The following is a 13823-nucleotide window of genomic DNA, read 5'->3' as shown; positions in this document are numbered from 1 at the left end:
GAAACCCCGGTAACCAGGAATACTGATGTAAATGATGCCAGTGATAGAGCAAGGATAATGGGACCGCCAGCTGACCGCTGACTGCCATAGCTACATCTTACAGTGACTGCGCCGTGGTGAAGCCTTTCATGTGAATGGCTTCAGGGCCCTACTCTAGGGCTAGGGGCTGTGTGCTCGGCTCAGCAACCTTTTTGTCTTCCCTCTGCATTGGCACCTGTGGCCCCGATGCACCCCAGCTCCTTGGAGGGCAATCTCCCTCTGTCTGACTGCTTCAGTCCTTTGGCCTGTGACTCCATTTCCTTGTTCTGATGGCAACGGAAAGGCAGTGATGCAACAGCCTAAGGCCTTCTCGAGGCTTAAGGTGAGAGTACTGAGGGGCTGCCAGGAGGGGTGGGGGAAGATATTCATTGTGAAAGAAGATGTTAGTGGGTTCTGGGTGCAGGATAGAGTTTTCCGGGCCCTATTTCACTTTGGGATCACTTTCACACTTTTAGGAGTTGCTGATGAGTGACATATATGGGAGGCAGCAAGCTGAGTGCTGGGGTGATGTGGGGGTGCCTTGTGGGAGCACTGACCCCTCACTGAATGATACGCCATGCAAGGGCAAGGCCCAAGCCACGGCCCATGATCCCAGTTGCAGTTGTGTGTTTTCCACCATGTATTTCCACGATGACACTGAGGAGGGAGGCTGTGCTAGGATTTGGGCTTAAGACTTGGGGAGGGGACTCCTGTGTGGATCTCCCAGGCTGTCTAGGTGCTGCCTCCAGAGCCTGCCTCTGCCTCATCAGCAACAAGGAGTCCTCCATTTTCTCCATGCCCTTGAGGTTGCTCTGAAGGGCACAGAATCTGCCCATTCCTTTCTGGTGGCCTTTCCCTGTGGCCTTCCGAGTGTGCAGCTGTCTCTGTGTTCCCATTTGGCCTGTGCTTTGGACTCTCAGGGCTGTAACATTCGTTGATGCATTGTTGATTTCTGACGTCTCAACGAATCCGGCCCCCCCCCCCGGGGGTGTCCTTTCAGCCCAGTGTACCTCGGGGCTGACAGGTGCCTACCTTTGAGGGCCTTATCTTTGCCTGCAGCCTCCCTAGAGGCCTATAGTATAGGAAGGGACCTGGTGCCTCCTTGTCATGCGCCACGCCTTTCATTCTGCACGCACGATGCCTTTCTGTCCCCGAGAGTGTGACCGGGGCAGTGTCCTCTTTCTGTGTGGCCTAACTTGCAAACAGGTAGTCCTGCCTTCTACAGCCTCCCTTCCTGTATGTCTGGGCCCATCTAGCAAGGAGATGCATGTAGACTGTAGTGGGAGATTGTGTGGGTAGGTCCTCAATATGGCACCAGACCTTGCTAATACATATGACTCTGGGGGCTGGACCCTGGTGGCTTCTCTCTGATGCACAGGTTTAGCCCTCCACTGCTGTGCCTGGTTTTCTTCTTCCTTATGCTTGCGTATGTTAGCAGCTTCCCCAGTGTGCCCAGTGTGCTCTGTGGACACTCACTGTGGCCCATGGTGTGGAAGAGAAGGAGAGCGAGGCCCTTACACAACTTCCTGGAGTCACTAGGCTCTCAGGGACTGTGGCTGCCCCCTTAGTTGTTGCCCTGATGGGCTCTATGGCCAGAGGCTCAGGTCCTTGGGAAAGTCATCCACGGTTGCCACTGCCTCCAGTCAGAGAAGCGGCCTCTCACAGTCACCGTGGGCCACGGTCCAGGAGAGACTGAGAGAGTGGCAGGGAAGGAGTGCATCCCATGAGCATGACTGCTGCAGTTCCCCAGAGGGAGGATGGCCAGGACAGCGGACAAGTCCAGGGGCCAGAGGAAGAGCCTGCAGCATATCAGAGAAGGCATTGAGCCTCCTCCTTCAGCCTCATCCTCTCTCGTCTGCAGGATGTTCTTTTCAATTCTTGCGATGTAAAGACCATTTTTTGTCTTCCTTTGCAAGGCAACACGGGATAGGACATGCGAGGCCGGAGGGAAAATGGGGCCCTTTATATGTCAGCTCTCGCACACAGCCACACAGGCCTGACAGGGCAGAACAAGCCAGCGCTCAGGTCAGGGAAGGTCACATCTGGAAGATGAGAGACAGAGTCGAAGTCACACTGTGCAGCCAGGCAGGAAACAAAGGCCCCGGGAGGGTGAAGGGATGGGTTCTCCAGTGTGCCTCATCCCTTCTTGAAAATAAAAACCAACAACAGAAAACATAAGTTAATTCTCTTCTCTTGGAGAGAGGAAAAGATGCTAACCCTACACCACTCACGGAGACACAAGAAGACAACGACGAAGCTTGTCCCCGAGGCCTTTTCTTTGTGTCACGAGGAGTCTTTGTGTGCCCCGGGAAGACAGACTTGCTATAAGCCAATCTTGAAGACTATTTCTGGATCCAGTTTAGAACAGCAGAAGGGAAGGGAGAGGCACCTAGGGGGGCCTCGGCTGGGGATAGTGGAATTTGCTGGGCTGAAGTTGAGTGCACAGTAGGCCGGAAGAGTAGCGTGCAAGGGATGCACGCGTGTCTACGCGCTGGCCTTTTGGAGTCATTCACTCACTCAATAGTATTCCATGTTTTAGTATCCGTCCACAGGACTCCGGGGGGACTGGGCAGTGTCTGCAGGCATGGACATGTGTTGGCTTGCCTGAGCTGGGTCTCTAGGCCCCAACTTACGGCAGCTCCTCTCCTAGGCCGGCAGGAATGGGGGGAGGGGAGTCCTTGCTGTCTGACAAAGGATGTCTCTCCTATTCAGGAGCGGTTGCTCATGAGCCTCTTGCCCCGGAATGTCGCCATGGAGATGAAGGAAGACTTTCTGAAGCCCCCTGAGAGGATTTTTCACAAGATCTACATCCAGAGACATGACAACGTGAGGTAGGGATGGCACGAGCCCAGCTCAACAGTGGGGTGTGCTGGGGGGACAGCAGGACAGAGGTGAGGATGATGTCGGGGGTTGGGGGGGTGGGTACAGGAACTGGGAAGTGGGTGGAAGAAGTGGGGAGGGACAGCTGAAGGAGGAGGGGAGGGCAGCCAGAAGATCTCTATAGTATGGGGGGGGAAAGGAGATATGGTCATGTTCACGTGGGCAGCGGCCCCGCAAGGAAGCTGGTCCCATGTGGAGGAAGGCTGCTGAGGTGGCACATGTCAGTTCTCTTTCACATTTCTTCCCTTGGTGCTTGTACTTCCTGTTGTTGATAGGGAAACAGAACTTTGTCTCCCAATGACTGGGTTTTTTTTTTTTTAGTGGTGGTTAGAGTGGGGCTTCTCCATTTCTGGATAATGGCAGAGTCATGCTCTTCGGCTCATCAGTCCTCGGAGGTTGGAGCTGGTGCTCCTGTTTTACAGGCACAGGACCTGAGTCTTCCATACGAACCCACTTGTGAATACTTGGAACCTGGCTCGCCTGCTGAGGGAGAGTCTGTTGAAACTGTTTGTCCTAATGTATTGCGTAGTCTTTATAAAAAATACTTTTCGTTATAGTTTAATGCTCTTGGGATAGTTGAGTGTCGTCTGTTGGGGATTGGCCACCACCAAAGTGCCGCTCAGGAGATGGTTGGGTAGACACAGAGCCCTTTCTGCTCAGGTGGTCTTTGCTGGCTCTTCTGGGTGTTCGGTGTCAGGATTCTCAGCCTCTGTCCCCTGAAGACACAAAAGCATGTGGTTAAAAAAACCAACCAAACAAACAAAAACTCTTTTATCTTGGGTAGGTAGCCCAGGTTGGCTCATCCCAAATGAGTTCAGGATTATGAACCATCCAGGTAGAAGCCATCGCTGGAGGCGGAGCCAGGGTGGCTAATCAGCACACAAATACTGCTCTGTGCACATTTGGGAATTCTTTCACCCCTTGCTATCACGTGGTTTGATAGGGACCAGTTGTGTCCTCTCTCCTCAGAGGAGGATGCTGAAATGGTTTGGGGTTAGGGCCCAGCTGTTTGGGAAGTAGCTGCAGAGGCCGCATTTGAGCCTCGGTGGCTCCAGAATTAGAGCTCAGGAGCTCCTTGCTGAGTTCTTGGTGGTTTGCTATCCCCTCACTCCTGTGAGCAGCTGGCGTTGCTGCCTGCCTCATATAAGTCAGGAAATTGAGATTCGGCCATGCGAAACAAATGTGCGGGGTGCCCTGGGCGGTGGGTAGAGGGCTGGACACGGGGTTAGCTGATGCTCGAGTTTACCTCCCTCATCACACCTGCTGCTCCTTGTTAGCTGGAAAGGACATAATTCAGTGCCCCAGCTGTTTGCTGAGGAGCACCGGGCACCAGAGTGTTTCAGAGAGAGCTTGGAGGGCATGCTGGAGGATGGAGTCACAGTTGAGGGCCTTTTGGTACCCTGAGTGAGTAAGCGTCACTGGCCTTGTGCTTGCTCAACAAAGCAAAAAGGAGAAACAAGTACACAAACTTGCTCTGCAGCCTCCTGCTTTGTCTTAGTCTGGGTTTCTATTGCTGTGATAAACACCAGGACCAAAAGCAAGTTGAGGAGGAAAGGGCTTATTTGGCTTACCTGTCCACACTGTGGTCCATCATCAAAGGAAGTCAGGCCAGGGAGCTGATGCAGAGGGCCATGGAGGGGATGCTGCTTAGTGGCTTGCTCCTTGTGATTTGCACAGCCTGCTTTCTTGTGGAACCCAGGACCACACAGCCCAGGGGCTAGCACCATGCACAATGGGCAGCGCCCTCCTCCATGAATCACTAATTAAGAAAATGCCCTACAGGCTTACCAACAGTCCAGTCTTATGGAGGCATTTTCCCAATCAAGATTCCTTCCTCTCAGATGACTTGAGCTGTGTCAAATGGACATAGAGCTATCCAGCACACGCTGGCATGGAGGGCAGTGGTAAGGGTGGCCAGTGACCTGACATCTCTGGGTCTGTCCAAACAAATAACATTTGCCTTCCGGTCCTAAATTTCTGAGCAGCCTGACTCAGTCTGGTTTGCTAGGAAAACAGAGGTGGGGGTGTGCACTGGAAGATGCCACAACTTTCACACATGTGTCCCCTGCTAAGGACAGAGTGAACACGCAGACCCCACAACTGTGTGCCGGGGACACAGAGAGTTGGTAAAGGGCCCGGGCGTCATGGCTGAAATAGCTAATGGGGCTCCTCTCTTAGGCGAGGCTGGTCTCTAAGGGCTGGGCCAAGAAGAGCCAGGCCGAGGCACTCCAAACAAAGAAGGAAAATAGACCTGCAGACACTGATCTAAGGACGCACACTTAAGTGGATTACTGCCCAAGAGAATAAAAATAACTCCCAGGAAGATAGAAAAGAATTACACATAAGAAAAGAAGTGAGAATTTCAACAAGGAAATAAAAGCATAAAGGAGTAACAAACCAGAAGACTCAAGACTGTAGCTACCAAGTATAAAATTTCCTGGAGGAGAATAGAGAATCAGGCAAACAAAGAAAACTCAAAAAATCAGTGAACTGGAAGGTCCCAGTCAGAGGGTCAAAAAGAGAAAAAAGGATGGAAAGAAGAAAGCGTGAGGGGACATGGAAAGTCAGCATTGGCCAAAACACACATTGTAGGAGCTGCTGAAGGAAACATGTGGGAAAAGAGACCATGAAGTTTTAAAAAAGCTTTCCAGATAGACATGTGGAGACAGACATAGGTGTCCAAAAATAGGAGACATATATGATATGAAATAAGATGAACCTAAAGAAATTCACATATTAAGATTCTGTAAAGGTGGAGACAAAGTGGGGATTTTGAAAGCAACAGCAGGAAAGTATTTTCCTGTAAACAATTGAATTCCCCCATTAGGTTTTCAGCGGATCTTTAAGACAGAAACCACGCAGGGTAGAGGGAGTAAGTGACATTGTCCAAATCTTTAAACCAAGTAGACAAACCTCTACAGACCAAAGGTGCTGGCCCTGGCAAAATTCTCCTTCAGTAGTAAAGGCAAGACAGAGAGCCTGTCAGATGGCTGAAAGTTGTGTGAGTTTGTGGCCACCAGACCTGCATTATGAAAACATGCTTAAAAACAAACAAACAAACAAACAAACAAACAAAAGGATTACCAGGGAGAAGTGAAAGACTCCTACACAGCAACACAGAGGTATAAGAAACTGTGAAACTCATCGATAAAGAGGAACATATATTAATACAGACATGGTATATGTGTGTACATAAAGGCAAATAGTTTTCTAAATGTGGTTGCACAAAATCTAAAAGCCTGGCTAGCGAGATGCACAGCAGGTAGAGGTGCTTGGTGCCAGGCTTCATTACCTAGGTTGTATCCCCAAAACCCACATGGTGGAAGGAGAGAACCATTTCTTGCATGCTGTCCTCTGACTACCGCACATGCATTGTGGCATATGCGTGTATCTACACACACACACACACACACACACACACACACACACACACACACATATATACACATACACACATGCACACACACAAATACACATACACACATATACACACATATACACACATACACACATGCACACACACAAATACACATACACACATATACACACATGCACATACATATACACACACATACACACACACACACACAGAGGCCCACAGAAACATGCATGCGCCAAATAAATAAATGTAAGAAAGTTAAAAGTCAAAGGTTTTAAAATAAAAGTAACAAGAAAATAATTTAATATGTGACATGAGTACATGTATATTGTGGTGAGTAAATTATGGAAAAGGTATGAAAACATACACCTTTTTCTATAAGACATAACAGCAATAGGACAAGTAACTAATTCAAGAAATTTACCAAAGGGAAAAAAAAAAGAGAAACAAGCAAAGTGTTTCAATCCAGAAACCCAACAAACAGCAGCAGAGCGCAGAAGAGGACACAAATGAGAAGCCCCAAGCCTAAGAGGAAGCACATAGCACTAAGGTGGCGTGAGCTCTTCCTGCCGGTCAACACTCTACAGGTAAATCCCTCATCAATCAAAAGGCCGAATGGCTGAATGGGAGCATCAGTCAAACACACACACACCAGTGAAGCCACGGTGAGCAGCCAGCCAACCATAGCTTAGGTGTGAGAATCTTGCTTGAGACTTGAAGATGCTCCTCTGGCTGGAGGGTTAGACAGAGATGGAAAAGAACATCCGTGGGAAAGAGAGGCAGGGAAGGGCAGTGGTGGTCACGCCCTCGACTCCTGTCAAAACCGTGGGAAGAGGTGGCGTTTTATTACGGTCAAAGAGCCAGTTTACAACAGCCATAAAAGACACACACACACACACACTACACACATATACACAGACACACCCCATAAAAGCACTGATATGCCACGCAAGTATACATAGACCTGAAAGGGGAAATGTCCATCAAATCACCAGTAATCCACTTTGGATGTTGGACAGAGCATCCAGACAGAAGAGCAGAGAGAGAGGGGGGGGGGGAGGGAGGGAGGGAGGGAGGGAGAGAGAGAGAGAGAGAGAGAGAGAGAGAGAGAGAGAGAGAGAGAGAGGACTCTGATGGCACCATCGGCGGCTGCTAGTAGATAAAGCAGACCGTACCACCCCACTCAACAGTACATCCTTCCCAAGCGTCCATTGCTCTTGCTCTAGCAACAGGCCACATCCAGTTGCAGAGAAATCCTAATGAATTTGAGAGAAGTAAATCATACGTGTTTTCTGACCCGTTGGCACCGTACGTCCTGACTTCAGATCATATTCCAATGCTGTCATGATTGAAACAGCATGGCATGAAAGCATAAACGTAGACACGATAAAATAGAACAAGGAACCTTACATACGTCTACCCAAGCTGTCTTCCAGACTGACGAAAATAAAATAAAGATAGTGCTAGAAAAACTCAACATCCAGACATGAGACAATGAAATTTGGCCCTCCTCTGATACCATACCCCAAATCAATTCAAATAGATTCTAACCTGAAATGTAGAAGATCCTAGAAACACAGGCTAGGTTCTATAACATTTTTTTTTTCCGCAATGATTACACAGCGTTACCAGCAGGAATAACTGGAATTTGATCCAGCTTGGTGATTCAAACTCCTGGAATCATCCAGCAGTGTTTCCTGAAGAGAAAGAAGTGGGTATAAAGACTTTGTGCCTGACCCACGCTCATTCTCCTCAGCTCCACAGCCCCTGGAGGCTGAGAAGGTGCCTCTTCAAAGCTTTGCTTGGAAGCAGCGGGGTTGCTGGCCTGGGAATTCCCTGGGAAGCCCTCTTCAGCAGCCCCTGACTCGGCGCAAGGCGATGGGAAGGGTGAAAGGAAAAGTTGGCACCGAGTGAGCACGGGGTGCTTTGAAAAGGTCGAGGTGCAACTGTGGGGATTTCAGAAGCCCAGGCATATGCAGCGTTAGCTCACACATCACCAAATAGCATCAAAACCAGACAGTGGTAATTGGGGGGGTGGGGTGGGGCTCAGGCGGAGGATGGGTGAGACGGAGATTTTCAAGCGTTGCTGTCTGTGTCCTCAACAGAAATGTGTTGAATGCACTGCAAAAAGTATGTACGGCTCATGCATGGGCAAAGCAGGCAGTCAGCAGAAACTGTCCCAAGGAAGCCTAGACATTGGGATTCTTAGACAAACATTTTAAGTCAGCGGTTTTTAAATGCTCAAAGAGCAAACTGCGTCTGTGTGATTAAAGGAAACCATGGCGATGTTTTCTCGCCAAACAGAGAATACCGGCGAAGCAGACTTTTTAAAAAGAACCAAATCAAATAGGCCTTCTAAATTTAAGATCTACAAGTGAAGTGAAAGACGTTTCTGGAGGGGTTCAGGGGCTGACTCGAGAGGCAACGTAAGAATAAGCGTCTCCAGGCTACAGAAAGATGAGGAATATGGAGAGATGGGAAGAGCTTCCCAACTCTGTGAGGTACCAGCAAGTTTAGCAACACACACGTGATGAGGCTCCCTAGGCAAGGGAAGAAGGAGACAGGGTATTTGATGAAACAATGGCCAAATATGTTCCTTAAAACAACAACAACAACAACAACAACAACAACAACAACAACTACAGCATATTAATCTGTATATCCAAGAAGCTCAGTATGTTTCACAGTGGATAAAACTGATAGTCCCACACCAAGGCACATCCTAGTCCAAGTGACAGTGGCCAGGGTTGTGGGCAGAATCTGAAAGCAATGTGAGAGAGAGGATTCTGACCAGAAGTGACCCCGAGCGAGATGATGCGACCTCGGGTGGGATGATGCCTCGAGTAAGGCAAAAAGAGCCGGAAATAAGCAAGAAGGCACATTCAGATGCCGGGGTAAAAAGATAAGGGTTCTGGATCTTGTAGGGCCACAGGAGCAACAGCATGCCCCACTTCATTGTTTTTCCAGAGTCTCCTCACCACACTGCCCTCTTCTTGTCAGGCAAAGCTGGCCCGGCCATAGTGGGCAGTCCACTTTCCTCACCCAGCTCCTTGTCTGTTTTTGCCACACTTAAATTAACTGCCTTGACATATTTCAAATGTTGCCTCCCGCCGGCCAGAATGAGCCCCGAGGGCAGAGATGTTTATTGGAATCTCCTGATTATGCCACACCCCAAGCACCTTGCCCAGCATAGCTAGTCCTCAGGAGCAACCTTCGGGTAAATAAATAACACCTAGGTGGTTGTGAGTGGGTGGCCGCAAGGAGATGGTGTTTCCAGGCACAACAGGACCGACGCACTTTTGGACTCAACACTGTGACAACACAGCAATGTCTGCACAAGTTTAGGCCAGACAAAATCCTAGCGTGGAGGAAGGGAAGTGCTCACAAGGTCTAATAGATGCTGGGAGAGGGGAAATCAGTTTTCTCCAGTGGAGTGTCCAGCCGTGTTCTCAGATGTAGTTGGCCAACACAAAATGGACTCCATGTTTGTGTGTCTATATGTGTGTGGGTGCACATGTGCTTGCACTCTAAGGAAAAAAATGGTTTGGTTTTAGATTTTTTTTAAAGAGAGAAGGAACGTGAAATTAGGTGGGTGGGTTGGAGGAGGAGCTTTGGAGAGGGAAAAGACAGGATTAAAACATACTGTATGAAAAAAAATCTAGAAGCAAAATTAATAAAAGTGACTGTACATGGTTATAAACGTGTAAACTCTCGTTTTCATGACACAGATGAGAATTGGGCACCAGGAAGGCTCCCTGCTATAGCTAATGTGTGGGACAGTCCTATTAGAGTCCAGCGCTAACTAACCCCTGGTTCCTTTCAGTGTTGCCTAACTTGGCGTATCTTTGGTGACACCCTCTGTTGTTCACAAGAGTGTTCAGCTCCCATAGAAGGGGTGCTGGATGGGTACTGTCCCGGAGTCACAGGAAAGCTCCGAATGTTCGAGCGGCATATTTTAAGACAGACCTTAGAGCTAAACAGTGTTTAAAGACAAACACTGTATGATTTTCACCTTTCAGATATTTGCAGAATACGTGCTAGTTTTGAAAGAGAAAACAGTAGGAAAGACCTCTTTAGAATCTTATCTTCTGTAGAATATTGAACAGGCACCATGTTCCAGGCTGACCCCAGCCCTGCAATAAATAGACAGCAAGTCCTGTCATGGGGACTCCACACGGTGATTTCGGGATTTGGCTCTGGTGCTCTGGTGGCCACATGCGTCCTGGTAGCAGGAAGAGAAGAAGATGGTTGGTAGGGAGGGACCATTCCTTACGTAGAAGCTGGCCACTTGACTTCCGGCTCCTGGCTTTGGTGTAGATGCAGTCGTGTGAGCTCCCTGGGAAGGGAGCAGGTCTCCTGGGCAGCTAGCAGAAGCTCCCTGTGGGGGATGATAGGCCAGTATGAGGGTTGGAAGGCTCAAAGGGCCCAGCAGCTAGTTAATCCCTCTGTGACCAAGAGCTGTGCCTTACAGCTGTTCTAAGCCTAGGACCTCTTGCCTGTAAGGGAAGGAGGAAGTCGCCCAGTCTGCTCTGAGGAGTAAGTGGGGGTGGGGTGGGGTGGGGGACAGATGGAAAAGGCTATGCAGCTCTTAGGTCATGCTTTCCTAAGTGACCAAGAGAAGGTGACCTGGATGCCCTTCCTCTTGCAGCATCCTGTTTGCAGACATCGTGGGTTTCACAGGTCTGGCGTCCCAGTGCACAGCCCAGGAGCTGGTGAAACTGCTCAATGAACTCTTCGGCAAGTTCGACGAGTTAGCCACGGTAAGCTCAGCGTTTGCTTCTGTTTTCGTAAGCCAGGCCGCTTCTGGAGTGGTGCTCCGCCAAGCCGGCCTCTGTATCTCTGTATCGGCAGCATGGAAACGTCACAGGCTAACGAGTTCACCTTAGGCCGAGCCCTTCACCTGCGTGTCACAGGCTCCACTGGCCCCTTCCAAGAGGCATCCACACAGACCGTGTCCTACAGGTTGCATTCAGCCCTCGCTGGCCTGCCACTGTGTACCTAGGACAACCACAGACCTTGCTGGGGCTGGCCTTGCTCTAGCGTTGTCACCCTTTTGAGCTGGAAAATGCCAGCTACTCCTTCCTCTAGCCCATGGCGAAGCTCCTGCTGATGCTTACCCTTCCCCGGGTCTCTGTGGATGCTAAGAATGTTGGGAGTGCACAGTGGGCCTCCTGCTAGAATTCTTAACATTTGGTGCTTGTGACCGTGACCGGCAAGCCTTGCTGAAGGGTGGTGCTCTGCCCTTAGGCTCCCTGTCCCTATGTGAGAGTCTGGCTTACAGTCTTAAGAGACCTTTGCGCTGCTGGAACTTTATCGTGTAGGCAGAAGTCCCCTGTAGGGCATCCGTCTTGTAGATCTACACTGATTTTGGCTTCCAGCCTGTGTAGGCAGGGGCCAGCTTCCACAGGATACGAGCTGTACCCTAGAAAGAGTGGGAACCACTAAAGGTGGGAGGAAGGGAGCCGAAGGTAGGTGGGAGCACCAGGGCACACAATGTGTTGGGGTGCTACTGCTTCTTGAGGTCCTACGCCCTACCACTGACGCCCTTCAAGATGATGAAAGAGTATACGGGTTGGCGTCATGTTCTTTTGCCCAGCCTCTGCCCAGGCTGAGACATGGGTGAAGGTGAGAAACCTGTTCTTTAGGATCCCAAGTGTGGGATCGAACGGTCCAGTAAGAGAACAGGTGATATTAATTCACTAGAAGAGCAACCACCTCGTGCAGGAGCTTAATTGCTACCAGGTGAAAAAGATCCTGTGAACGGACTCTGGGAGGAGATATATAAATGAGCCCAGAACTGGCAGCTGGGCGGATTGGCGACTTGGGATAGATTTGGCTGTTCATCGCTGCCCTTCAAGACGCTCCTAGAGAAATCCGCTTGAGGGAAGGCTTCAGAGCTCCGGCTCCTGCTGAGACTCTGAGGTCTTATTACTCCCAGTTCCAGTGGAAGAAATCCTGCGGCTTCCGGTCGGAGAATTGTTTCTCGGGACTGATATCCTTAAGGTTTTGTTGTTGTGTCAATTAATCTTCATTTCCTACTGTTTTGGTTAATCTGGTTATAACTGACGTAGGCTCGGTCAATAAGTTGTTAATAAAATATTTTGGTTAAGAAAATTGAGTCTACACATGGGTGCTGAGGAACTGACGGGTGGAGGCTGCCACAATCAGTGGAGGCAGCAGGGAAAGAGTTCTCAGGGACATGGGGTTGGGCAGCCAGGGCTGGCTGTGTAGTAGCCCAAAGCTGACACTGGTCAGAGCAGTATAGTGCAGGCTGGGTGAGCCAACTCAGTGGGCATGGGTTAGGTCATTGGCAAACACCAGGGGGGCAGGTTCAGTGTTCAGGCAGTGGGGCAGAAAGGAGATTAAGGTGGGATGGATGAGCAGCAAGGATTTTTAGATCATATTCCTTTATCTTAGGGCTACTATTGTGTGATAAACACCATGACCAAAAAGAAAGGGTTTCTTTGGCTTACACTTCCGCAGCATAGTCCATCATCGAAAGAGAAGTCAAGGCGGGGACTCAAGCAAGGTGGAAACCTGGAAACAGGAGCTGATGCAGAGGCCAGGGAGGGGTGCTGCTTACTGGCTTGCTCATCATGGCTTGCTCAGTCTTCTTTCTTATAGAACCCAGGGCCACCAGCCCAGGGATGGTGCCACCCAGCTGGGCTGAGTCCTCCCCCATCAATCACCAAATAAGAAAATGTCCTGGATGCTTGCCTACAGGCTATTCTTAAGGAAGCATTTTCTTAATTGAAGTTGCCTCCTCTCAGATGACGTCAGATGTGTAAAGTTGACATACAAATAGCCCACACTCCCTTTATGAGGTCCCATAGGGTGTTGCTGGAGTGGAGATCCTTGACTTAAGTGGTCAAGTTCGTTTGTGTATGTTCCTAGAGATCTTCTGGATAAATGCATTCTGGGACACCCAAGGGTGTTCTAACCAGGGTGCTGTAAGACCCCTAAGTGGGAAAGGCTTCTTCTCCTTCTGAGGAGAGGTATACTGTCTCTGTTGGGTGCTGAGGCTGCCTGTCTGTGAGGCCTCTGCAGCCTTGCCTGGTTGTCCCTGGGCCTTATCCCCTTGAGTGTAGTGCCTGTCCTCATAAAAGCCAGTCTCACCCTCTGAGGTAAGTTTCTGGATCTTGCTGTGGTGCAAAGGATTTCTCGTCCCACAGGATGGAGGGCTGCTGTGGGGGAGAGCAGGAGAGCGTGGCCCGCGTACAGTTCACCGCAGTGAGGGCGGATCTGCAGCCCCTCCATGTCAGAAAGCACATTTTGACAATATACAGGGTAGCTCTGACACTGCAGCCTGGAGCTCCCACAGATAGAACTTGTGGTGTTCTTAGGTCTGTCTCTGACTTTTCTCCTCTTTATGAGAAACCTCATTCTTTGGAGGCTTCTGATCAGAGTCAAAGTTGGCTCGACCAGGACCCTTTTTTTTTTCTTTCTCGTGCCCTGAGCTTGTGTTGCCTAACTGTTGGGGGGCTAGGTCTTCCACCCCCACTATGCAGGTCCTCCAGAAGGCCCCCAGAAGGAGCCACTTTCAGGC

General features: G+C 49.8%; 1 protein-coding gene across 1 annotated transcript in view; it reads left to right on the top strand.

Annotated features, from left to right (window-relative positions):
- ADCY1 (adenylate cyclase 1) overlaps positions 1-13823 on the top strand; it is a 119826-nt gene that overhangs the window by 33479 nt on the left and 72524 nt on the right. The window contains exons 3-4 of the mRNA XM_084799737.1: positions 2731-2849; positions 10926-11037. Coding sequence (XP_084655863.1) covers positions 2731-2849; positions 10926-11037 — 231 coding nt within the window. The remainder of the gene's footprint in view (positions 1-2730; positions 2850-10925; positions 11038-13823) is intronic.

This window comes from Acomys minous, assembly GCF_964271855.1.
Source record: "Acomys minous genome assembly, chromosome: 10".
Taxonomy (NCBI): Eukaryota; Metazoa; Chordata; class Mammalia; order Rodentia; family Muridae; genus Acomys; species Acomys minous.
The sequence above is the reverse complement of the archived record's forward strand: the minus strand, read 5'-3'. Positions and strand labels throughout refer to the sequence as shown.